The following is a 26,232-nucleotide window of genomic DNA, read 5'->3' on the forward strand; positions in this document are numbered from 1 at the left end:
GTGGGCGCGCGGGCTCAGTGGCCGGCGCTCACATCCTCTGGGAGACCTACGCGCCCGGAAGGACCGCTGAGCGGGAGGGCCCGGTGTGGGCAGAGGTGCGTGCGCGGCTGGAGACGGTGGGAAGGGGTAGGCGAGTGATGCGCGGGTGTGTGATTCCAGGGGGCCCCTCCCCTTGGGATCTTGGCCGGGGGGCAGAGGCGTTCCTGTGGCGGGCTCGGGGTCGGAACTTGGTAGACGCGGGCCTGGCCCTGCCGGCAGCGCATCGACTGCCCCTCGGGGTGAGTCCCCGTAGGCCGGGGGCTCCGTGGTGAGGCTCCGTGGGGTGGGGGCCCCGCAGGGTGAGCCCCCGCGGGGTAGGGGCCCCGTGGTGAGGCTCTGTGGGGTGGGGGCCCCGCAGGGTGACACCCCGTGAGGGGCTCCGTGGTGAGGCTCCTTGGGGCGGGGGGTTCCTTGGGTGTGCCATGGGGGGGCTGGGAGGAGCTGGCCGGTGATTTCCCCCCACTCCCCCGCAGACCTGTCGGCTCAAGATGTCGTACATGCTCCCGCACCTGCACAATGGCTGGCAGGTGGATCAGGCCATCCTTTCGGAAGAAGACCGCGTGGTCGTCATTCGGTTTGGGCACGACTGGGACCCTACTTGCATGAAGATGGATGAGGTTCTGTACAGCATTGCTGAAAAGGTAAAGCAGCCACACCTCCCGTCGCGTCCTGCCGCCCGGTTTGGTGTTTGCATCCTGTTGGATTGCTGTTGTTTTGCCGGTAAGAATGAAAAATACAGCCAGTTTACCGGTTACAGAGAAGCAGTAGGATTCATAGAAGTACCTTGGGGTATGAGGATGGGCTCCCTGAAATTTGTCAGAATAACTTATATCCTTACTGGCAGAAGTTTCCATAGATTTTCACATTTTTAAGAGGTTCATGATGTCTCTCCCTGAAGAAGTGAAAGATTCTTATTAATTTATAGGGATTTTAACCCATAAGGTGTTTTCAAAAATTTACATCTATACTGCCAAGAGCAAAACATGTTTGCAGAATTTGGCTGAGTGTAGGAGCTTACTTTGAATGGCTTAGTTTTAAAACCTTGTCATTTTTTTTGGAACCGTGTTTATTTGTTGTATGTATTGAGCAGAACATCTATGGTAACAACATAGTAAATTCCCTTCTTTTTCTTTGAGTCCCTTCTTTCCTCCAGGGCGCTCGTTGTAAGTGACTTGATTTATAGCTTAGAGTGATTCCAATGTAGGAAACATTGGGAAAAAGTAGAACTGTAATGTTAGAACTAGTTTTCCTAATCCTTAAATTTAGTACACGGGGTTGTCTGTGGCCATTTGCTGACAATAAAGAGCAATTGTAGGGCGCTGTTGAGTAACTAGGGCTTAATTCTCTTTCTGTAATTGTCTAATGGGTATTTTAAGGTAAATTTGATTTAGAATTTTGCAATTGTAGTAATAGGGCAAGAGGCAAAAATATTAGGGTATAATAAAAAATATAATATTCAATGTTAATTTGAGAGGTTATTCATTTTATTAAAGAGTATAAAAATAAGGGAAACATTGAAGTCATCATTTATTTCACAGGAGTAAGATATGCTAATATGGGCTGGGTTAAAATAACTCCTTTGAGTAAAGAGTAGCAGGTGTAAGGATATAGTTTGTATTTAGGAATCGAAAAGTAGTCTGACCTGCCGTCAGTAGTTTTCACTGTCTCCTCTTTGGTAGGACAGGCAGAGTGAGGTCGGGGTAGTGGCACTGTGAACATTAGGGACCATCCTTCTGTGTCTGTCACCGAAAGTGCATCTCAGAGAGTCTGATTCTGCAGATCTGAGATTAGGTCCAGAAGCTCCCCCAGGAATTCTGAATCCCTTCAGTGAGATCCGAGTCAGAGCAGGAGTCTGTGGTGATAACCTTACCCTCCTCTTCCTCTTGGACGCCAAGGCGTTGAGGGAGCTTGAAGAGATGCCTGGGGAACTCAGGAGAGCAGGGTTCTGCCAGTCGGGTCCTCCCCGTCAGGTCAGAGGTCAGGAGTGAAGTGGTGCCCAGAAGTCATTTCCCCATGACTTGAGCCGCAGTGGTCAAGGGCAGAGACTGCAGAAGTCAGTGATGACGGATGAAGACCCTGTTCCAGTAATCGAATCACTGCTATGTGGACGCTGACGTAACTTACGTGTGTGTTCTGGGTTCTGCCTTGCAGGTGGAGTGTAAGCACCAGGGGATGTCCAGACCCGGTTGCCCTCAGCACGAGGCTAGGATGGCAGAGGCGTGAGGGTTGTTTGCTGTTCATATCTGAGCAAAACTCAGCAAGATACTCTTAGCTAGGAGACAGATTTTGTGTCAATGTAAGTTTTTAGGGACTTTCATCAGAACTGTTCTTTTCTAATCCCTGTGTAGCAGTCAGAGACCAAATTGCTGTAGTGCTAGTAGGTGTGCTCTTTTTGGACTAGAACTATTGGTAAGAACAGTTTAATTGGGCTCACTTGGAGTATTTTTCTTTGGTCTTTTAAGTTACTCTTTTTCATTCATCCAGAACTTGGATTTCTATTTTAATAAACTTCTAATACTATGTAATATTATAGTCATTAAAAATGCAAACTTGAAATGCATTACAAAACTGTTAATGTTTTATTTTCTGCTTAGTATAAGGGCAGAATATGAATTTATAATTCTGGAAGCCCTTTTTGGGGACGTTGAACAGGAATTTTTGAAATTTAAGGTTTTAGTATAAAGAACAATTTAACTGTCTATCTCCCTCTGCAGAAATGGCAGATAATGGGAGATCTTCCTCATCTTGTTACGAGCTCTGTTTGGATACCCCAGCTGTTTTAAAGTGAGTAAAATTCCAACATTGAGGCTGGACTTGATTATACTATTCTCCTGGAATGTGTTTTATTGACTCACTGCTTCAGCAGCTCCAACCCCACCTCATGCTGGATTGGTTTTGACCTGTACTGAAAACAGAGATACGTTGAAAGATTTTACAGATGTCTGGAGTTTGGTAGAATTATTATCAAAATAAAGTTTCCAGGACTTCCCTGTGGTCCAGTGGCCCTGACTCCATGCTCCCAAAGCAGGGGGCCCAGGTTCAATCCCTGGTCAGGGAACTAGCTCCCATGTGCCACAACTAAAGATCCCTCACGCCACAACTAAGACCTGGTGCAGCAAAATAAATAAATAGAAATAAATATTAAAAAAAATAAAGGTTTCTGATTAGTGGGTGATTTTATGCACAGCTTCAAGGTAAGACTTTTGTCTTGCCATTTTGGAGGCGTGTACTTTGGCAGCACTGTGACCAAGTCCCATTATGTGTAAGAATAAATGGGATGTTTAATTCTTGTATGTTTAAAGAGTTCATACCAGTAGAATTTAAAATATGCAAAACCTCAGTGATACTATCTCATAGTCAGACCTTCTAATTTGTATATAAGGTAAATGTATTCATGGAATTATTTAGGAATGACTTCTGGGGCTCTTTCTTAAACATGTCATAAAGTAGGTTGAATCTGCAGAAATTTATGCTCAATTGAGAAATCTCATAGGAACCAGTAACCAATCAGGGCAAATAATAGTTTGAGAAAAGGAAGTTATGCAGTTTTTTGATGGCTTTGAAAGGAACTATCTAAAAATGTAAAAATCGATACTTCAAAAATGCATAGTACCAATTGACAGTCAAGAACATTTGTCCAGAATTTTAGGTGGGTTCTTAGCTAATGGAGGAGCTTCATAGAGAAGGTGGAAGGCGACGCTGACAGCCTTCGGTCTTAGTGACATGCATGAGTGGCATTGAGTGGCGTGCAGGACTGTGGAGCTGTGTTGTCACTGAGAGAGAGGCCAGCTGGTGCTGCAGGGCTAGAGGACCTGTCAGGTCACCTCTAGGAAGAACAGACTGTCTTTTAAGGCAGGTCTGTTTGAACTCAGGATTACGTAATTAAGTCCATAGTGACAGTAAAACATTTTCTGAGTTTTGAAATATATGTGTATTTCTGAAGTTCATTCATTCAACTAGTGATATTTACTGGTGCCCCGGGTATGTCAGGTCCTGATTGACTCGAGGACCACCAGAAAAGACAGCAGATGTGGTCCCTGACCTTGTGAGGCTTCACATCTATCTTGATGGGATTTATGTGGAAGGAATAGATGATGAAGGACTGTAGTGTCATTTGTTTTTTGACTTCTGAATGAGCTACGGTTTTCTTACTCATCACTGGAGGCAAAAGAAAATGAGACCTTTTTTAAGTGTCTCACGTAAAACCAACATTCACAGTGTGAAAGTTGTACATCATTGAGTTGTCATTTTATGCTTTAGGAAGCTATGCGTGTGTGTGTGTGTGTGTGTGTGTGTGTGTGTTTGGTTATACTGTGATGTTAATACCTAACTTTTACATTGTAGTATCTTTTTTTTTTTTTAATGAGAGAAGTAAAATATCTCTGCTTAGTAAAACTAGATGCAGGCAGGACTTATGAAAGGCAGGAGACCTAGGTTTGTTCCCTGGAGAAGGAAGTGGCCACCCACTCCAGTATTCTTGCCTGGAGAATTCCATGGACAGAGGAGCCTGGCAGGCTACAGTCCATGGGTTCCAAGGGTCGGACACGACTTAGCAACTAAACCACAACCACCAGAACTTATAAACCAGCAGGGTAACTTTTGCCAGGAGGCAGTTGTGCAGCGGAGCAAGTGGCTGCTCTCAGCAGTCCTCCAACTCTGTGTGCACACCAGGAAGAGGGGATGTGGGAGAGGCTCAGAGAGACTCCTTTTCTTCCCCTACCTCGGCACTGACGCCTATCAGCAAAAGGCGTGCTCGTGAAATGTAAAGTTCCTTCTCTCCTTTTTGTGGAAGGTGGTGGTTTAATGTCCACAGTCAATATTTCTTAATATTCCCAAAAATAGAGAGCAGAGTATAGTAGACTTAATACCTAATACTTAATACTTGTTGCAGTTACCAGTATTCTGTCAGTCTTGTACCATTTAATCCCTCAGTTTTTGTACTGTAGTATTAAACCATATAATCGCATGGATGGAGGAGCCTGGTAGGCTGCGGTCCATGGGGTTGCGAAGAGTCGGACACGACTGAGCAACTTCGCTTTCACTTTTCACTTTCATGCATCAGAGAAGGAAATGGCAACCCACTCCAGTGTTCTTACTTAGAGAATCCCAGGGATGGTGGAGCCTGGTGGGCTGCCGTCTATGGGGTCACACAGAGTCAGACACGACTGAAGTGACTTAGCAGCAGCAGCAGTAGCAGCAGCATGCTATTTCACTAGTAAATTACAGTCAGGTTTTTAGAGTTAGTTTGGAGGAAGAAATAGGCATTTTCTGTGCAGTTCCTGGGACTGCCATAACAAAGCATCACAAATTGGGCAGATTAAAACAAGAGAAATGTGTTGCCTCACAGCTTGAGGGTCAGAAGTCCGAGACTGGGGTGTCAGCAGAATGTGCTCCCTCGGGAAAGTCCCTGCTGTTCTCCCCATCCTGGTGTCTCCCCTCCTGGGGTGCTCCCTGCCTTCTGGGTGCCTTCCCTAGCCCTCTGGGTTCAGTTGGCGTGTTTGTGTTCTCCCTTGGCTTGTTTCAACCAGCCAGGTTGGATCATGGCTCAGACTCCAGTATGACCTCTTTTGACCTTCGCTGATGAGCTCTGCAGGCACCCTGTTCCCAGGTCAGGCCACCTTCTGAGAATGAGGGGTCAGGGGTTCAGTTTGTTTTCTTGTTGGGGTAAAAGGACATAATTCAACCCACAGTATTTTAAGTTGGTATAAGCTTTCTAAAAGGCACTGAGACAGAAATTATAAGGAGCGTTTAAAATGTCATGTCCTTTGTTCTGAAGATTCTATTTTAGGTGTTTATCCTTAAGAAATAATGAAATATGTATATAAATGTAAGGGTAATAATGTTCATATGTGAATAATGATATTAATGAAATTTTATTTATATTCATGAAAAAAAAATAACAGAAGAATGGTAAAATAATGGCATAGCCATTTGATGAACTGTTAAGTAGCCATAATGTTTTGTTTTGATTGTTTTCTTATATACAGTATACAGTTTATATGAGGACACTCATAATTAAAGTGAGATACAAAATATTGTAGTATGATCACCGTATGATCACATTTTATTAGAACAGCATAAACATATAGACCAGAAAAAGTGGGAAAGAATATAGTAAAAATATCTTCTCAGCAGTTATCTCTGGGTGTTGGGATTGGACGTAATTTTATTTATGGTTTTCTGGGTTTTCTAAATGTTCTGTGATGGACTTGCAATTAAGGAAGAAATTAAAGAACATTTGTTACCTACAATATGATTTGAGTTGTTAGGCCCTTAGTGTGTGCAGGTGTCCAGACCTAAGTTAGAGGGGAGTGTGTGGCTGAATCCCAGGGGCATATTTTAAAGCATTTGTTTGCTACATACAGTTAAATGCTTGTAAAAGTTCGTGTAGCATTTTACTGGACCAGCATGAGTGATGTGTCTGCGGACTTTTCCTGCAGGATTCTCATAACTTGCTGGCTGGAAGATGTTAAGCATGCTAATGGACAGTTGCTCAGGACTGTGATGCTAGTGAAGTGATGTCCCACATGGCAACTCTCCTGGGAAAACCTGTTGCAGAGCTAGTTTGAAAATTGTCCTGTTATACACAGATTCTTTTGTTTTTGTTTTTTAATGTGCTTTTACAGAAAAAAAGTTGATGTGTTATTTCAGTTCTCCCCCCCTCCCATCTCCTTTACTTTTAGGTTAAAAATTTTGCAGTTATTTATCTTGTGGATATTACAGAAGTACCTGACTTCAACAAAATGTATGAGTTATATGATCCGTGTACTGTCATGTTTTTCTTCAGGTATGTTCACTTATCTTAAAGTTGTTATTTAAATTGAAAAGATGGTCTGGGCGTTTAATGCAATCAAGATATCTTTAGAAGGAAGTTGTAATGTGGTCATATCATAATACAGTTTGTATCACCAGGCAATTAATGTGATCTTTTAAATAATTTTCAAAGTAACAATTCCAGTTTTACCATTTACTCAGTAACAAATTACCCTTTTGAAATAACTACCCAGGGACCTAGGTGAAGTGTAATTAAATGGAGGACATTCTTATTGACATTTAAGATACCTTTAAATTAAATCTGTTGATGAAAAATGTGTTTACAGTAACTCAGTTTTTAAATATATTACTGATTAGCATCCTTTTGTGATATCCAAGAGGGAAACCTGTACTTCGTTAGTTTGCTTATAAATACAAAATCTTATAAAAAGATCTTTCATCAGCTGAAAAATTCTTTTGTGGATCCTAGTCAATCAATCACTGGCTCAAGTAATAGAATCTCCCTGATGACTTTGAATGAATTTGCACCTATGATTTACAAACTTTGCATGAATGGAGAATGCAGAGTAGCTACTGGTTAGACACAGGAGTCTGATGCAGATATAAACACGGTTTTTGCTATTTCTGTAATAAAGTTAAGTAACAGCATGAGTGAAAAAAAAAATTTCTGTTGTGAAGGTTTAATTTGGAAAGAAATCACCATATGACACTATTTTTACTTGTCTATCAGAATTTCTTATGTTACTCCAGAAGTTAGTAAGTAGCAATATAAACACTAGGCCAGCTCTAGCAGCAGAGCTCCCTAGTGGGTGAGGAGGTCTGGGTGGGGTGTGCAGGGTGTGTACTCACTCTCTGTTCTGTGTAACAAACTTGGTGGTCTGTAGGTCAGAGTCCAGGCAGGCTCAGGGTTCTGATGTGGGGTCTCCGAAGGCCAGAGTCACGGGCTAGGCTCCCGTCTAGGCCGTCGGTCAGGGAAGAATCCACTTGGCTCAGGGGCGCTTTTGGTTGGATCCAGTTTCTGGTGGTCACAGGTCGGAGGTCTGTTTCTGCTGGGCCCTTCTCTGCTCCTAGAGGCTCCTCTGTCTTTGAAACCCTGAGCAGTGAGTTGAGTTCTTTTCATAAGCTGCTCCAGCATCCTGTTCTGCTTTCAGAGGGCACGTGTGATTGGATTAGACAAACCCCTTAATCCAGGAGAATCCCCTTATTTTAAAATCAACCGATGAGTAACCATGGGAACAGCTGCAGACCCCCCTGTGCGGCATCATGTACCTAATGATGGGCATGGTCGCGTTGCAGCCCAGTTCCGGGGGTTCAGGTGGGAGATAGGGGTCTTATAGGGTTCTGTGCACTGCAGCGTGCCAGGCCAGGCCCACCCCCACCCCCGGCTGCAGAGAGTCATGTCCTGCCCCGGCTGCGGCCCCCACCATCAGCTCCCATTGCAGAATCGGGTGTGGATGAGGCTTCTCTGGCCAGCTTTGGAGGCTGCTCCTTATCTGTGGCCCCTCCTCCAGGACGCAGTGTGGACAGTCCTGAGAAACAGTCTTCTGGGCTCACAAGGAGGGAAGATGGGGAGGAGGGGCCTGGGGAGGAGGAGCTCTGATGCAGCACTGGGTCGTCCTTCTGGCCTAATGCAGGTTTTTATTTTTTGCCTTTTCATGAAGGGCATTTGCAGCCGGTTTATTTTTCAACTGCTTCCTGCCAGCAGCATTTTGGGGTTGTGTCAGCTCTTCTCACTGCATGGTCTTCCCTTTCAGTCTGAGCAAGTAGGGTTCCTGTCCTGGGCTCTGGGGTGCCCTCTGCCCAACAGCTGTTTCCTTGGGGAAGAGCCCATCCTGTGACTGGACATTCTGACTTTAGGTCTTTCCTGGGTTTCCGCAGAAGATTGTGTGGCCTCTTTGTCCAGAGTAGAGCAGCCGTTTCTGGATTTCAGCACCTTCTGCCATCTGGAGAGGCCAAGAAATTTTTCTGGTTAACAGATCTTACACCAGTTTGTCTCTCTTCTCGTTTTACTGTAAGCAGCATGAAACTCGGCAGCGCCTTCTAGACACTTAGGTGTCTTCAGCTGGTATCTACGTCCATCACTTTGGAGTGTTGCAGACATCCTCCACTCCCTGTAATGCATCCCCACCCCCTCCCAGTCCATGTTCCTACTGACAGGCTGTTGAAGGCAGTCTGGGTCTTTTCTGTGTGCCCCTCAGAATTCTCCCAGAGTCCTCCCATCTTGGATCCTGCCTTCCACTGCATGTGACCAGGCTTGAGGGACAGGAGAAGCCTTTCTGGGGAAAGAGGTTGAGTGGTGCTGGGGCTGGGTGTGTATTTTGATATTTTAGAACTGATGCTGCACTCAGAAAAGGAGACAAAGCCTTCTGCTGTTCCTGCAACCCAGAATTCTAAGACAAGTAGTAACAATATTTTGGTTAATTTATTCACCAAATATGTATACACATAGAGTCCTGCTCAGTTTTATGTCTATGCTGGGACATGAATCAGATCAGACAGGGTGCCTGCTGTCACAGAACATCCTCTGATGGCAAAGCAGAGCAGATAGCACCGGAAACCAGGGAGAAGTGACAGGTGACAGCATGTGTGCGTGCCGTGGAAGGGGCTTCCCCTCACCCACAAGCAATCGTAGGATCTAGAAGTGGCCTTTGTTAACATGAACTCCCTTGTAACAGAAGAGGTGCCTAGGAATAGCAAGCCACCCATTTCCGCTTCATGGCCATGAAGTGTCTTCAGGAGCTGAGGACAGAGTCCAGATATCCCATCACTCACTGCAGACAGTTCCAAAGGTTTGGGCAGTATCGAGCCAGGAACTGTGGATAAAACCAAATACATAGGACAGTATATCTTTTGAGTGACCACATATATATTTTTCTTATAAGTCACAGTATTGCAGCAAGTATTTGCAGAGGCACAAATACTGATTGTCATCAGGCAGCGGGGAGTGTGTAGAGGCTGCTGAGTAAGTTTGGCGTGAGCCCAGCAGGGGCACAGGGCAGAATGGCCTGCACATCTGGGGACCTGCAAGGATGTGGGTGACACAGGTGGGGGTGGGGAGTGGCAGGTGTGGAAGGGAGGGCAGGGCCAGGCCCAGATGCCCGGATTCCTGGGCCGGTGTGACTCCTGGAAGCGAGTTTTTGCAGCAGGAGAGTGACATCCAGTTTGCCTCCTGGAAGCTCACTCTGACTAGAAGGAGACCTCACTGCAGCCCCAGGTGGAGCCCACAACAGGAAACCACAGCTGGCAGCCAGAGGCATAGCCTGTCAGAAACAGAAAGTTAAATCGATAGCCATTAGTACAGCTGGTACAACAAGGGTTAATATCTTTATTTTATGAAGTGCACATATAAATTCATTTTAAAAAGTAGCTTCTTGAAAGATCCATCTATGGAGAATCGAGAAATGCAAAATATCATTCACTTCACAGTCAATAGGACTTTCAGTAACATTTACACTAAGTGCTCACAAGAACACCATGAGAAACTCACACATTGCTTTTTCAGGTAAGTTACTACAACACCCTGGAAAACTGTTTGGCTTACCAGGTGACTGAGGCTGTGTCCTTCGACCCTTGATTGCCCTGTAGGTGATTTGTCCTAAGGAATTACAGAGCACACAGAAGGAACATGTGTGTCTTTCTTAACAGTATTTAGATGGTTTCTAGTTTTCTTCTAAACCGTGGTGGATCCTCTTGATCGTGCTGATGTTTGATAAGAGCCTGTAATGGAGGTGGGGATGTAAGGCATGTTTCCATGCGGTTCTTTTTCAGAGGGATTCTTGTGAGCACTGACCCCTTCCCTCTTACAGGAACAAGCACATCATGATCGACCTGGGCACCGGCAACAACAACAAGATCAACTGGGCCATGGAGGACAAGCAGGAGATGATCGACATCATCGAGACGGTGTACCGGGGGGCCCGCAAGGGCCGTGGGCTGGTCGTGTCTCCGAAGGACTACTCCACCAAGTACAGATACTGAGCGCGGCCCACCCGGTGCACGTGGTGCCCTGGGGTCGTTCTCATGTTGAAGTATTTTCAACTATTTAAAGCCTTTGAGAAAGCGTTTGGCAAAGTACATGGAGCTTAAGGAGCTGGAGGGTTTTGCAGTGTGGGTGGCATTGCCTCGCCTTTCAGTCTGCCTGGTCACTGTATTTTTGTATCAGCAAATATCTGTAAATATCTAACTGAAATAAATACACAGTGATGGGGATGGTCAAAATTGTTTATTTACTAAGAAACTTAGTGTACAGATTAATGATTTTGGTAGTCAAGAATGGACTCTCTACCACTGAGTGAGGCTCAGTGTGTCTCATGGTTCCGGAGGCTGGAGTCAGATCCAGCTGTCAGGCTGGTCCTCCGGGGCCTGACAGGGAGTCTGTTCCCACCCCTCTCCTGGCTCTGGTGGTTTCTGGCGTCCCTTGGCTGGTGATGCTTCACCACAGTCCCAGCCTTCATCCTACACATTGTTCTCCCTGTTCGTGTGTCTGTTCAGATGTTCCACTGGGCGAGGGCTGCCCTGCTCCAGCACGACCATCTCCACTCATGACGTCTGCAACAGCCCCGTCTCCACAGGATACATTCTGAGGTCCAGGGGTGAGGACTTCCGGCACAGGAATTGTCAGGGACACAGCTGATCCCTCAATAGAACCAAAGGCTTGAGTTCAGGAAGAATACACACTTAATGAAAAGTTACATTTTATTCTGGTTATAAAAACAGTACGATAAAATAATGATTTTTGCAGGCTTCCCTTTAAAGACTAAGAGCTGATTCTTATACTTCTTAAGATCAAATCTGATGTGCGTACTGTATTTTATGTGGAAACCAGACCCTTCAATCCGTGTAGCTACTTTCCTCCTCATAATCTCAAGTTCCTCTCCTATCTCGCTTACCCCAGCAGCATTTGTTAGTTGGGATCTTCTTGGGCACATCTCAGTGCACACAGACTACACAGTCAAGAGTGGACGCCTGGCGTGGAGGAGCACAGGGAACTCTGGGGAGCACACCTGGAGCCCACACCTGGCTTCACAGCCCTTGGGCAAGTGCTCTCCCACGTGAAGAGGATGGTAGCGTCTGCTGTCTGACACCTGCTGTACTCAGATCAGTCACAGCATTCCCTGGGGGCTCTCTGCTGTGAAAAGGCTCACTGCCTCATCAGATTGACTCATTGTTGAAACATGAGTGTACTTACCAAAGAATGAAATTTTTGAAAAGCCACACACACACAAGTATGTGCTTTTAGAAACGGACATAGGGACTTCTTTGCCAATAAAGGTCCGTCTAGTCAAGGCTATGGTTTTTCCAGTAGTCATCTATGGATGTGAGAGTTGGACTATAAAGAAAGCTGAGTGCAGAAGAATTGATGCTTTTGAACTGTGGTGTTGGAGAAGACTCTTGAGAGTCCCTTGGACTGCAAAGAGATCCAACCAGTACATCCTAAAGGAAATCTATCCTGAATATTCATTGGAAGGACTGATGCTGAAGCTGAAACTTCAATACTTTGGCCACCTGATGTGAAGAACTGACTCACTGGAAAAGACTCTGATGCTGGGAAAGATTGAAGGTGGAGGAGAAGGGAACAACAGAGGATGAGATGGTTGGATGGCATCACCAACTCAATGGACATGAGTTTAAGTAAACTCCAGGAGTTGGTGATGGACAAGGAGGCCTGGTCACAAAGGGTTGGACATGACTGAGTAACTGAACTGAATTGATAGGGACTTCCCCGGTGGTCTGGAGGTTAAGACGCTGCACTCCCAATGCAGGGGGCTCAGGTTTGATCCCTGGTCAAGGAACTAGATCCCACATGCTGCATCTAAGAATTTGCATGCTATAACTAAAGATCCCAGTACAACCAGATAAATATTTTTTTTTTAATGGATATAAAACTCAAATGCAAATATGCAGTTTAATATCTCCAGTTTTAATTTTCCCGAAAATAGTATAATACTGTGTCATATGAGGTGCTAAAGAAAAAAAATGTGATCCTAAGTACCTGGCATATGAAAGACATTTGATAGTATACTTCTGACATTTATTCAAGCAAGACCATTAGCCAGTAATTACCTGAAAAGATGCTCACCATCATCAGTCACCAAGGGAATGCATATCAAAACCAGGAGATAACACTGACACCCATGAGAATGGGTGTGAACAGACTCAAGGGTCCATTACTACAAGTGCTGACAAGGATGTGAAAAACGGGCTGCCATGCACTCTGGTGGGAAGGGATTGGTGCAGTCACTGTGGAAACCAGTGTGGCAGTTCCTCAAAAATACGGCGTGGAATTACCATCTGACCCATCAGAGGCACTCCTAGGTATATCTCAGAGATAAAACATGTATGTCCACACAGAAAGTTGGACAAGAATTTTTATAGCAGCATTTTTCATAAGAGCCAAAGACAGGCATCTCAGATGTCCATCAGCTCCCCAGTGGATCGAACAGTGTGCTGTATCCATGCAGTAGACTATCACTTGGTCATAAGAGGGAATGAAGTACTGATGGAGGCTCCAAACTTGAAAACATTAACGTAAGTAGAAGAAACTAGTTGTTATGTCGTGTGTGATCCCATTTATAGATGTCTAGAATGGGCAAATCCATAGAGACAGCTGATTAGTGTTTGTGTAAGACTGGAGGATGTGGAAATTGGGCAGTGACAGCTGTTGGGTACAGGATTTCTTCTTAAGATGATGGAAATCTTGCAGAATTGTGGTTATACATGTCTGTGAATATATGAAAAATCACTGAATTGTATGCTTTAGTTGGATGAATTGCATGGCATATGAATTCTCTCATTGATAAAGCTTTATTAACAGAAAAACAAAAAACCGTACTTCACGTTTGTAAATTTATTATAAATTTGTTTTATTTACAAGTTGTAATAACTTCATTCGCATTTGACTTTAAAAATTATCTTTTCACTGGTGCTTTGTAAGTATAATATCACTGAATTATGATTTGGCCTCTATTCTATGTTTATGTCTTATTGTAAAAAGCTTATATCTTATTACCATCCACCTCACCCTTAACCAAGTAACTTATAAGTCATTTCTCAAATCCTTCCAGGCACCTGCCAGGTAGATAGTTTACAGAGAGGGGAACTGAACCGTAGTTGCCCAGACTTAAAACTAACTGGGCTGGCCTGGTGGTTCAGCCAGTTAAGAAGCTGCCTGCAGTGCAGGAGGCCCAGGGTCAATACCTGAGTTGGAAGATCCCTTGGAGAAGGAAATGGCTACCTACCCACCCCAGTTCAGTTGGTAAAGAATCCTCCTGCAACGCAGGAGACCCAGGGTCAATTTCTAGGTCAGGAAGATCCCCTGGAGAAGGGAAAGGCTACCCACTCCAGTGTTCTGGCCTGGAGAATTCCATGGACTGTATAGTCCATGGGGTCCCAAAGAGTCGGACACGACTGAGTGACTTTCACTTTCATTTTCACCCACTCCAGTATTCTTGCCTGGAAAATTCTATGGACAGAGGAGCCTGGTGGGCTACAGTACATGGGGTCCCAAGAGTCGAACACAACTTCGTGCCTAAACCACCACCACAACTAATTGCAGAGGACATGAATTTGAAACCTAGATCTGTAGGGCTATCAAACCTTGCCTCATTGCTGTACGTGTTGCTTTTTTCAAGTTGAAATGAACTAGTAGAGAAAGGTGATGATACCCCCGGTTCTCTGGGCACAAAGAGACTTCTGTTTTCCATTCTTCCCATGATGAGTTTTATTGCAAAGTCCAGGGACTAGACAAGGCAGCTGACACAGAGGCAACCAACCTAGGAGGTACAGAATATATTCAGTAATAGAATAAGCAGTCAAGTAAACTAGAGAGACAAGCACACACACAGGAGACATGAAAGAGTATTGCAGCATTCAGTTCAGTCGCTCAGTCCTGTCCAACTCTTTGTGACCCCACGGACTGCAACACTCCAGTCTTCCCTGTCCATCACCAACTCCCGGAGCTTGCTCAAACTCATGTCCATCAAGTCAGTGATGCCATCCAACCATCTCATCCTCTGTCGTCCCCTTCTCCTCCTGCCTTCAATCTTTCCCAGCATCAGCTGTCTTTTCCCCTGAGTCAATTCTTCACATCAGGTGGTCAAAGTATTGAAGTTTCAGCTTCAGCATCAGTCCTTCCAATGAATATTCAAGACTGATTTCCTTTAGGATTGACTGGTTTGATCTTGCAGTCCAAGGGACTCTCAAGAGTCTTCTCCAGCACCACAGTTCAAAAGCATCAATTCTTCGGCACTTAGCCTTCTTTATTGCCCAACTCTCACATCCATACATGACTACTGAAAAACCATAGCTTTGACTAGACAGACCTTTGTTGGCAAAGTGATGTCTCTGCAGAGTGAGTTATTGCAGCATCATTTGGAAACAAACAACAAATAGTCAAAGGACTATTATATTGCAGTTAGTTACATTGATCTAGACCTACACATATTAACACAGGCAGATCTCAAACCACTGAATGGAAAACTAGGTACAGAAGGATACTGGGTTATAATGCTATTTACATAGTTTTAAGACATTCACAACAAAGATTTAAAACAGTACAACAAACAGCAGCCCTCTGTTTGCAACAGGCTGTTATGTAGGCATCCAAGTGTCCATAGGCTAGACTGCCCAGTTCTGTATGCGCCGAGCAGGTAAGAGATGAGGAGCTCGGGCACCGACAGAATCAAAGCATCTACTGTCTACAACTCTCCTAGAAAATCGCACTGCTGATGTTTCCGAAAACCACACTCAAAGTTTGGTTTCTTGGGTTGCTTAGTTAAAACTCAGGGTGTATATTCGAGACCTCCTCAGACTTCTTGTGACTATATGAGGTCTTGAAGATCAGACTGGGACCTTGACTTGCTTTAGGTGGGTATCATTTTGAAGAGTTTTCCTACATGGTTTTTAAATGCAACTGATCCTAGCATTCTTTTTGGCATTTTTACATTTTTTGTCAAGGTTTTACAAAGAACACTCGCAGCGCCCTCAGGAGCTCAGCGCTGCCTCCCACACCACCCCAGTCTACAGTCACTGCTGTTGTCCCCAGTCTTCCCTCTGACCTCTGGTTTTCTTGTCAAAAAGTGATCAAGCTCTCACACATCTCCGTGGGCAAAAAAGCATCATAGAAAAGATTGCAAAGTATTTAGAAACTCTCAAAATTCATTCATTAGTTTAAATGTTTGAGTAGCTCGGGGGTCCCAGGGCTGGTGCCAGCCCTGAGCAGCTGAGGTGAACAAAATCAAACCGGTTGCTGCCTTGTGGAGGAGACTCAAATGATTACAAAGAAGTGAAAAGACAACTGTGACAGCCAGAGACCACATGAAGGACATGAAGGACATCAGACCCAGACAGGCATTCAGGGAAAGGACCTCTCAGGAGATCATGTTCAAGCTGAGATTAGATACAAAAAGTGCTAACTGGTGTGTGTGTGTGTGTGTGTGTGTGTGTGTGTGTGTGTGGTGTGTGTGTGGTGTGTGTGGTGTGTGTGTGGTGTGTGTGGTGTGTGTGTGTGTGTGTGGTGTGTGTGGTGTGTGTGGTGTGTGTGTGTGTGTGTGGTGTGGTGTGTGTGTGTGTGTGTGTGTGTGTGTGTGGTGTGTGTGGTGTGTGTGTGGTGTGTGTGGTGTGTGTGTGTGTGTGTGTGGTGTGTGTGGTGTGTGTGTGGTGTGTGTGGTGTGTGTGTGTGTGTGTGGTGTGGTGTGTGTGTGTGTGGTGTGTGTGGTGTGTGTGTGGTGTGTGTGTGGTGTGTGTGGTGTGTGTGTGTGGTGTGTGTGGTGTGTGTGTGGTGTGTGTGGTGTGTGTGTGTGTGTGGTGTGGTGTGTGTGTGTGTGTGTGTGTGTGTGGTGTGTGTGGTGTGTGTGTGTGTGTGTGGTGTGTGTGGTGTGTGTGTGGTGTGTGTGGTGTGTGTGTGTGTGTGTGTGGTGTGGTGTGTGTGTGTGTGTGTGTGTGTGTGTGTGTGTGTGTAACTCCAGTCCAGAAGGAACCTCGGAACCAGGCCCTGTGGTGGGACGAGGGCCTGGGGCTGGAAAATGTGGTGTGGTTGAGGGGAGCTAGCGGTTGCAGAGAGGCTCTGCTAGGGAAGGAGGTGTGAGGTGATGGAATTTACTTACAAAAAGCTTGGGTGGGGGGTGCTGAAAGGAGATTTGGGGAGAGAGTTAAAAATCTATGGAGATAGATAAAAGCAATTGTAAAAAAGGAAATGAAATGTGAGAATTTAAAACTTTTAGCACTTCTGCCTTATGGATTCAACTCTATTATTAAGCTTTATATTTTCATAAGTTTCATAACTTTGTGTTAAGTGAATTTTAAATTACAGATTCATCAATATAGGATTTGATATTGAAGTAACTCCATTTTACTTAGGTATTCAATGAATAAACTGCTTTCTACTAAAGTTGTGTTAATCCCATTTAGATTAGAGTATTTAAGTACATGTAAATCTGTCTACTATTTTCCCTCTTTTTCTTATGAAAACATTCTGATTTTTTCTAAATATATGTAACAGGGTGCTGGAAAATAGCAATTCTTTGTAAAAGTATTAGGAAGATACTGAAACAGATATGATATTAAAAAATGCCAAGTAATCTCTTTAAAGATAGATATCTGTGGTTTGAGCAAATAATTGAGATGTTAAATGGCCAAATGAGCCAATAAAAGGGGATCAGCTGAGAACTTTCTTTGCAAAGTTAATAAATTTTTGACAATGTCTATGTTTTTATTTTAGTTAATAACTAAACAGAAGCTTTCTTTCCTACTTAATTTATTAAAAATCCTGGACTTTAAATTGTGTCCTGTATTATTCATAGAGACGCAAATCTGTTTGGTTTAATTCAAGTAATTTTCTCTAGTTTCTGCTAAAATTAAAATTACAGCTAAGATGCTTTGAAATCTTTCATATAATCAAATGGAAATATGATTTTAAGCCACCAAGAATACTGAATTTAAATGATGCAATTTAAAAACTTTGGGTTTAAACTTTGGCTTTGCATTACTGTTGAGGCTATAAAATGACTTTCCTTTCTTACATGCATTCTGCTCAGGGTACTTGGCCTGTGGTCATACTTCTGGTCCTAGAGAAATGTGCAGAGAATTCAAGGATAGCCAGTGCTCATTAAAGAAACTCATTTATACTAGCCAGAAAGTAAGAAATAACCTCAACCCCAAGGAATGGTTAAGGGGATGATTAAATTATTTCAGCCACATGATAGAGTATTAGTAACCATACAAAAGTGTATATGAAACTTTCACAAGGGAAAAAGTGTTTATGATATGAGAACAGGATATTATTTTTTTTTTTTGAGAACAGGATATTAAATTACAAGGAATATGATGAACTATATAAAATTTCTTGCATAGAAAAAAGTATTGATAGTGTGTAATCCTGAATTGTAGGAGTGCTTTTCACTTTTATATACTGCTGCTGCTGCTGCTAAGTCACTTCAGTCGTGTCCAACTCTGTGCGACCCCATAGACAGCAGCCCACCAGGCTCCCCCGTCCCTGGGATTCTCCAGGCAAGAACACTGGAGTGGGTTGCCATTTCCTTCTCCAATGCATGAAAGTGAAAAGTCAAAGTGAAGTCGCTCAGTCGTATAAAGAGTATGATTTCTTTATATGCAGGGATAATGTTACTTTTTTATAATGAGAGCCTACAATGGACCCTGTTTTAGGTGATCATAGCTTTTTTTTTTAACTTGGCTCAGAGATAGGTGACTTGACAATTATTTGAAAGCATCTCTAACTGACAAGATAAAGATGGGTGCAATCTTTGTGCACCTCCTTGGTCACGACCTCTACTCAGGCGTGGGGCAGGTAAGGGTGTCCTAGGAAGCAGTCCAGAGCTCCTGCATCAACCTCTTCTCTGGTTTTCCTTTGGTTTGGACAACATACCATCAGGGTCTGCTTGGACTGGACAGGTGAACATGAGTCTTCCCCAGAATCATGTGACTGGAATTATTGAACTGGAATGCAGATGTTGAAGAAGCAACTTCTATAGAAAACTGCTTATGATATTCTTAAGAAAGTTCTATATAGAGCTTAATTCTGGGGGGAAATTGACCTGTTATTCTTTTCCCCCATGATCCACAAATGTTAGGTGTGTATTGAAAAGTGTCCTGTCATTTTACAACCATCTTTGTTAAGTGGTCGATCTCTTGCCTAATTACATTCTTATTGCCCTGCCTTTGTTCTTTTAATCTTTTATTTTACTAAAATGAATTCTTAAATACTAAAAACAAGAACTTGTGTTATATAGATATTACTCAAAAAGTACAGTTTTCACTTTTTCGTATTTTCAAATGACTGTTCTGTCTTCAAGTCTGTAAGAAAAAAATTGAAAGAAGTAATGGTTGATTTAAATATCAGTTAATGTGCAGTTAAATAAATTTGAATCCAACACTATCAACAAAAAAATGTACCTTACTTTCCTGTAATTACTAGAACACTTTTCTACAGGAAAAATTCAGTATATAGAAAACCTGAACATTAAACGATTCTCATTTGAGTCAGACGCTTGTGTGGATGCACAATTTAAGGCGAATAAACAGTGCCTGCTCTTCCAATGGCAGAATACTACTTTGCATCAACAGCGTGAAGACATTCTCCTGGAACAACTGCCTGCCTGCTTCCCTGCAGCAGGACAGGTGTTCAGATGCTGTACCCGAGAGGGGGCCAGGAGAGCGTGGGACAGTAGTTTTGGGGGTCATTGACTCCCCTACTCAAAGCAGGAACACAAGTTTAAGGTGCTTACCAAATCCCCTGAAATCCACAGCAAGAGCCCTGTATTAGGAACCCCTGACCCAGCAGAAGCAACAAGCACAGATTTAGCCAAACAGATTTAGACCTATTCAGGTACTTCCTTTGATTTAAAAGGCATTAACTGACCTCTCATGCTGCTTTAGATAATGGCTGTATGTGCATTGAAAAGGTGAAGTTTTGTCACCTCTTATCCATTTAACTTGATGCCTAACCTATGATGGGTTCTGACCAAACTTAAAACAGCCCGCTGGCATCTGGGTGGTGCCAGCAAAGGACCACGTTCCTGGCCGCCGGCCCCCTCAGGGCAGCGCGCCCTGAGAACATGGTGCTCAGCAACCGCAGGGAGGACAGCATTCCAGGGCAGGTGGGTCCGTCTGAGGCAGCCCCCCACCTGGGTAAAGCCAAGTATCCTGCAGACACAGCTGGAGCGCCCGCCCCCAGACCTGCAGCTCATAATGGCTGTATGTGCATTGAAAAGGTGAAGTTCTGATACCTACTTATCCATTTAACTTGATGCCTAACCTATGATGGGTTCTGACCAAACTTAAAACAGCCTGCTGGTGTCTGGGTGGTGACAGGAAGGGACCACAGCTCATGTGTCCAGGACAGATTCCACCGATCTTTTCCACCAGAACAGCAGATGTGGAAATTTATAAATAAGTCACTGACAGGTGAACTTGCTCTGATTCAGCAGGGTAAGCACAGATGATCTGCCAGCTGACTTGGGATAACAACTGACAGAGAAATGAAAGCACGGAAAACAACCACATCTACCTGTTCAGCTAAAATTAGAGCGTGCTCACAGAAGCAGAATATTACGTCAGTGAAACATGCTTGAGTATCTTAATAAAATAAGGCTTGTGTCTCCAGGTATGTTATACAGACAACACATTCAGTCTAAGACCTGAGGCCAAGCATTTATCTACATCTTCAAGATGTAGTGCAGAAAAAACAAAGACACTAATTGGAAAAGATACATGCACCCGAATGATCATTGCAGCATTATTTACAGTTGCCAAGATAGGGAAGCAAGCAACCCAAGTGTCCAACAGATGACTGGATAAAGAAGATATGGTATATATACACCATGGACTACTACTCAGTCATAAAAAAGAATGAAGATTTGCCATTGGCAGCAACGTGGATAGAATTGGAGGGCATTATGCTAAGTGAAACAAGTCAGACAGAGAAAGACAAATACTATATGTCATCATTTGTATGTGTGAAATCTAAAAAATATAACAAACTAGTGAATATACAGACTCACAGATACAGAGAACAAACGAGTGCGGAGAGGGGAGCAGGGGAGAGGCAGTTAGGGTTAGGGGATTCAGAGGTACAAATTATTATATAACATAAGCTACAAAGATACATTGTAGCTTGGGAAATATAGCCAATATTTTATAATAACTATAAATGGAGTTTAACCTTTAAAAATTGTTAATCACTACATTGTACACATTACATGCACACCTGTACATATAATATTGTACATCAAATACAATAAAAACTTAATAAAATGAAAGTGAAAGATAAAATAGTAAAAAAAAAAAAAGATGTGCAAAATTCCACCAGAAAAGAAATGCCTGCATTCTGGGGGGTGGAGTGGGACCCTCAGGAAGCGCTCATGAACCAGGGGGAGAGCCTAATGCATCTGTGTCTTTTTAAATGGTTCCACAAACGTACTGTCTCAAACAGAAGCCACTAGTCATCATTCCCAATCTCTCATTGCGATTTGTTTTAGGGTGAGAAGTACTTTAATAAAATCCACATTTAAATAGTGGTTTTTCCTTTAAAGTGCACTTAAGGAACAATGAGATAGTGTTTCTGTTCTACTTAGAAAAGAGCATTTGTGAATTTTTAAAATCACTCCTGGAGGTTTTTCATGCAGTGCAGAAGCAGCAGTTCCCTTAGTGAGCAAATACGGGGCACAGGTTCAAGAGGGAAGCAGAGGACATGTGACAGGCAGACATTAGTGCCCTAAGAAGGCCTCACCTGTGTTTCTGAGCAGGACTGTCAATCCCAGCTTGGGCCATCAAGTCATTCACGTTCTTCTGCAGGTCTTCAATGCGACCCCCCATTTCTTCCAGTACAAGGTCAAGGAGAGCAGAACATGGGACACGGGCACCTAGCTGGGTCCCTCAAAGGCTGATGGAAACGCCCTGCGGTGCGCATGAGAGGAGGGAGCCGAAGGCACGAGCACCTCAGGGCAGTGCTCGCTAACCGCGTCCCACGCGGGCTTGGAGCTGCTGTTAATCCTGGCACTGTGCACCCAGCTCTGAAAACTTGGCTCCCTTTCTTTGCACATGCATTCTAGGATGTGAGCTTGTCTGGTATGTTTAACTGTTTTAACCAAACTCTAATCAGCATGTAAATACGATGAAAATTACCTCTGTTTAAAACAATTTCCTACTGTTTATTTTTATCATGTTCAAGAATCTTCTTTTCCCTGTTGGGCCCCATTTGCAGGATCAAAATTTGCAAGTAAAGGGTTCCCTCAGCAAATGATGCCCATGCGTTTTAAGGCAGGAGTTTAATTGTGTGACGTGACTTCACTTGGGGAAGACTTAGGGCAAGTGTCCCTTTTTCTGGGTTTTCATAAACTGGAAACAAACATTCTACCTAACTTTGAATTCACGTCTAACCAGATAGTCAGCTGCTGAAGTCACAAAGCAAAACAAGGCCAGGAGAGCCATTATAAAGATCCCTAGGTTGGAGACCTTCCCAGTGCATGTTCAGGGTCAGACTGAGGGAGTACAAACACTACTGAGCAGACCATCTAGATTTATTTAAGCCTGCTGGAAAAGCCCATTGGATAGTATGTACTGTATGTATGTCCTGTGCTTTATCCCTGCCTTACATAAATGCCCTGCATTGCTGGTCAAGCAGGAAGTATTACCTTCGGGTGGTAATACATCAGGATCCTTTGTAAAAGCACAGATGGAAACACCAGGAAGCTCCGGGTCAGCAATTATCCACCAACAGCAGAAAACAAGAAGATAGTCCACGACAGTTCAACAGTCCAAAAGCACTGCAGTGTTTGTTATGAAATAGAAAAGGATATTTCTGAGGTTTAATGTTGCCGTCAGAGCTTGAAAATGTTCTTGAAGTTCCTGAAATAGATTTTCTGCCTGAAAAATTGAACAAGACAAGTGAATATATATTTACGTGTGATGCAGAGCATTCTAAGAACCGTGGAAGGGGAACCATCCCTATAAACAGTTAGTTGATTTCTTGTTTGATGCTAATTTTTTTTTTAAATTGAAGTACGGTTGATTTACAATGTCATGCCAATCTCTGCTATACAGCAAAGGGACTCAGTTATACATACATTCTTTTTTCATATTATTTTCCATTATGCTTTGTCACAGGATATTGAATATAGTTCCCTGTGCTGTATATTAGGACCTTGTTTATCCATTCTAAATGTCATAGTTTGCATCTACCAACCCCAGACTCCCACCTCATCCCTCCCCCTACCCTTGGCAACCACAAGTCTGTTCTCTGTGTCTATGAGACTGTTTTGTAGATAGGTTCATCTGTGTCATATTTTAGATTCTACATATAAGGGATATCATATGATGCTTGTCTGTCTGACTTCACATGGTATGATCATCTCTAGGTCCAACCGTGTTGCTGCAAATGGCATTACTTCATTCTTTTTTATGGTTGAGTAGTGTTCTATTCCATACATACATGTACCTGCAGAGAAGGCAATGGCACCCCACTCCAGTACTCTTGCCTGGAAAATCCCATGAACAGAGGAGCCTGGTGGACTGCAGTCCATGGGGTCGCTGAGGGTCCCACACGACTGAGTGACTTCACTTTCACTTTTCACTTTCATGCATTGGAGAAGGAAATGGCAACCCGCTCCAGTGTTCTTGCCTGGAGAACCCCAGGGACGGGGGAGCCTGGTGGGTTGCCATCTTTGGGGTCGCACAGAGTTGGACACGACTGAAGCGACTTAGCAGCAGCAGCAGCAGCAGCATGTGCCTGCTGCTGCTAAGTCACTTCAATCGTGTCTGTTTTTCACAGAGGCTGCACCCTACCATTAGTTGATTTTTCACATAGTGAAATGGCTTTCCCACTCAAAAAGTAAAGAAAATCAACCAACAGCTTCAACCAACAGCTGGAACAGTGACAGCCAAAGGGTAACCAACTAAACAAGCAGGCCTGACCCTTAACGCACACCGTCCACAACAATTAACTCAAAGCCATCAGACATTTAAATACAAGCAACAAACTATCAGACGTCCAGAAGATAGCATAGGAGAAAATCTCTAACCTCGGCTTCTCAAAGAATTCTTAAGGAGTTTTGCTAGGGTCCCCAGAGCACACCGCGTGGGTGCACGCTGCCCCTACACTCTTGGGTGCTTGTTCGCCGGGAAAGGGTTTGCAGAAACCCGTTAAAGGGCCAAACCGGAACACCATCCCTGTGACTGACGGGCATACTCAGGCTGCCCTGAATTTCCAGGTGGAAGTCTCACCCCGTCCAGGACACACTCCCTCCCCGCACAGTATTATCTCCGCTTTAGAGCCGAGAACACCGAGGTGGATCTCCCCTGGACTCTGCTTTCCTGTGTGGAGGCAGGTCCTCTGTCTGGAGCGCTTCCGGCGGGCAATCAGGTTTGGATTTTTTTGGTCAGAAAAACGTGTATTCAATTGTGTACACCTAACCACGTCTTAATGAGACTACCAGCCCTGGGCCGTCTCATCTCTGGCACTGCAGCTCCTTTGCAAATGGGAAGCAGCTGGGGGTGGGTGGGGGTGGTGGCCCCTCGCGGGCTGGGTGGGGGGCGAGGGTGTCCAGCCTCGGGCGCGGGGCATCCGTCCGGGAGGGGCGCTCGGCGCGGGAGGGTCCCCACTCACCACGTCCCGCAGCTCGCGTCCGCCGGGTGCTTCGGGGTTCCGTGCGTCCATGTCTGCGGCCGGCGGGCCTGGGCTGCAGGCAAGCCGGCTGGTCCCCGGCCGGCCGCTCCGTGGGGTCCGCTCCAGGGCCGGCGGCGATGGCCGGGGACGCGCGGAGCAAGACCCGAGCGGCGCGCGGGTGGCGGCCTGGGCGGGGCGGGACCTCAGCGGACAGGCCTATCCCAGCGCCACTGTTTATTTTCATTGCTTCAGAGCCCAGAGTGAGCACGATCTTTTAATGATCATCCTGGCAGAGAATGCACAGCATAGAAATTGCTGTTTTACACGTTTCTAAGGCACGGTGCAGTGGCATCAGGTACCACCGCGTTGCTGTGTGACTAAGACCGCCATCCACTCCCTGAGCTTTCTCCTCGCCCCAAACCCCGGCTCTGCGCCGGGGACAACACCTCCCCAGCTCCCCAGCCCCTGGCACTCACCCTGCCACCAAGCAGTGTGGTCACCTGTCCACTGGGGGGTCCTGGAGGCGGGGTGGGGATGCGGGGGCGGCGATGGAGTCTAGCTGCAGCCCACGTTCGCATTGAGGTCCTGGTTCTTGTGATCTTCCACCCAGGAGACTCTCCTCTCCCTGAACCTCTGCCATTTCTGCCCCCAACTTTAAGATTAAGAATAGTTTTGTTCTGGGAATTCCCTGGTGGTCCAGTGATTAGGACTCCAAGCTCTCACTGCCAAGGGCCCAGGTTCAATCACTGGTCAAGGAACTAAGATCCCACAAGCCTCCTAGGGCAGCCAAAAAAATAAGAAGAAGAAAGAAAGATTAGTCCTGTCCTGTGACCAACGCAGAATGGCCAACACTTGAGTTTCTGCTCTGATTTTTTGAGGATCTGGAAGGAAGACATCACTGCCGCTTTCTCTCCCTCTGTGTCCTGCAGGCCTGTCTGGAACGTGGCTCTGGGTTACTTCATGGGTGATGGCCCAGGACCCTGTGTTTGGCAAGTACCTGCTTTGTTTACACATCTGCACCTCTCTGCAGGCAGGGCTGTGTCTGTATGGGTGCCCCAGCACCCCAGGGGTCTTTGCTGAGTGACCACACAGGGACATCTGGCTGCTGGATGTGTGTTGAAGCACAGCCTTGCGTGCAAAGAAACCCAACATCCTCTTTCTTCAGGGGAATGCAAATCAAAACCACCAGGGGAGCCACTTCACACCCATCGTAATGGCCCGAATCAGAGGGATAATGACAGGTGTGGGCAAGGAGTGGCAGAGTCTGAGTGTCACGCCCAGGCGGGAAGGTGCGTGGTGCAGCCAGTCTGGCAGGTCCATAAAAAGTTGAACATAAAGTTACCAGACAACCTCAGTTCTGTCTCTGGGTATGTGCCCGAGGGAAAAGACAGCATATATCCACACAAAAACGTGTACAGAAAAGTTTATAGCAGCATTATTGACTATTAATGATAGTCAACAGGTGGAAATAGCCAGATGTCCACCAACAGACGAATAGATAAACAAAATGTGGTCCCTCCTCAGGATGGAGTACAATTCAGGCATAAGAAGGAATAAAGCCCTGACCCATGACACAGCGTGGATGAACCTGGGGAGCATGATGCTCAGTGAGAAGCCAGTCACTGGAGGATGAGTGGTTAGACTCCACTCACAGGACACGTCCAGACTGGCAGATCCATAAAGACAGGAAGTGGACGGGGAAGGGGAGAGACTGCATCATAGTTAAGGGGTTTCTTTCTTTCTTCAATTGTAATCTCTGTGGTTCAGTGGAAACCTACTCAGAAACTCTCTGATAACCCTGA

General features: G+C 44.8%; 2 protein-coding genes across 11 annotated transcripts; one reads left to right on the forward strand and one right to left on the reverse strand.

The window, feature by feature from the left end:
- On the forward strand, window positions 1-11,031 carry TXNL4A (thioredoxin like 4A). 10 transcript variants are annotated; one of them, XR_015153660.1, is made up of 6 exons: window positions 1-95; window positions 513-759; window positions 2,191-2,335; window positions 2,754-2,823; window positions 6,723-6,826; window positions 10,620-11,031. XR_015153660.1 is itself a non-coding variant. In XM_086372532.1 (5 exons), the coding sequence occupies exons 4-5, from the start codon at window positions 6,783-6,785 to the stop codon at window positions 10,789-10,791; spliced, it is 216 nt and encodes a 71-aa protein (XP_086228658.1). In that variant the 5' UTR covers window positions 1-145; window positions 513-680; window positions 2,754-2,823; window positions 6,723-6,782; the 3' UTR covers window positions 10,792-11,031. The 10 variants fall into 9 exon arrangements, 7 of the variants coding, with proteins under 7 accessions (XP_086228658.1, XP_086228659.1, XP_086228657.1 ...); XR_015153662.1 differs by having other exon boundaries at window positions 513-680; XM_086372532.1 differs by lacking the exon at window positions 2,191-2,335 and having other exon boundaries at window positions 1-145; window positions 513-680.
- HSBP1L1 (heat shock factor binding protein 1 like 1) lies at window positions 9,886-24,625 on the reverse strand. Its single transcript, XM_086372535.1, has 4 exons — window positions 24,431-24,625; window positions 22,635-22,692; window positions 21,557-21,659; window positions 9,886-10,073 (listed from the first exon to the last, which is right to left on the reverse strand). The coding sequence occupies exons 1-4, from the start codon at window positions 24,479-24,481 to the stop codon at window positions 10,013-10,015; spliced, it is 273 nt and encodes a 90-aa protein (XP_086228661.1). The 5' UTR covers window positions 24,482-24,625; the 3' UTR covers window positions 9,886-10,012.
- Between the last annotated feature and the right edge of the window lie 1,607 nt (window positions 24,626-26,232).

The sequence above is a fragment of the Bos grunniens genome, chromosome 24 (assembly GCF_055505025.1).
Source record: "Bos grunniens cultivar Pamir isolate PY7600 chromosome 24, Bosgru_T2T1.0, whole genome shotgun sequence".
In the NCBI taxonomy this organism is placed as follows: Eukaryota; Metazoa; Chordata; class Mammalia; order Artiodactyla; family Bovidae; genus Bos; species Bos grunniens.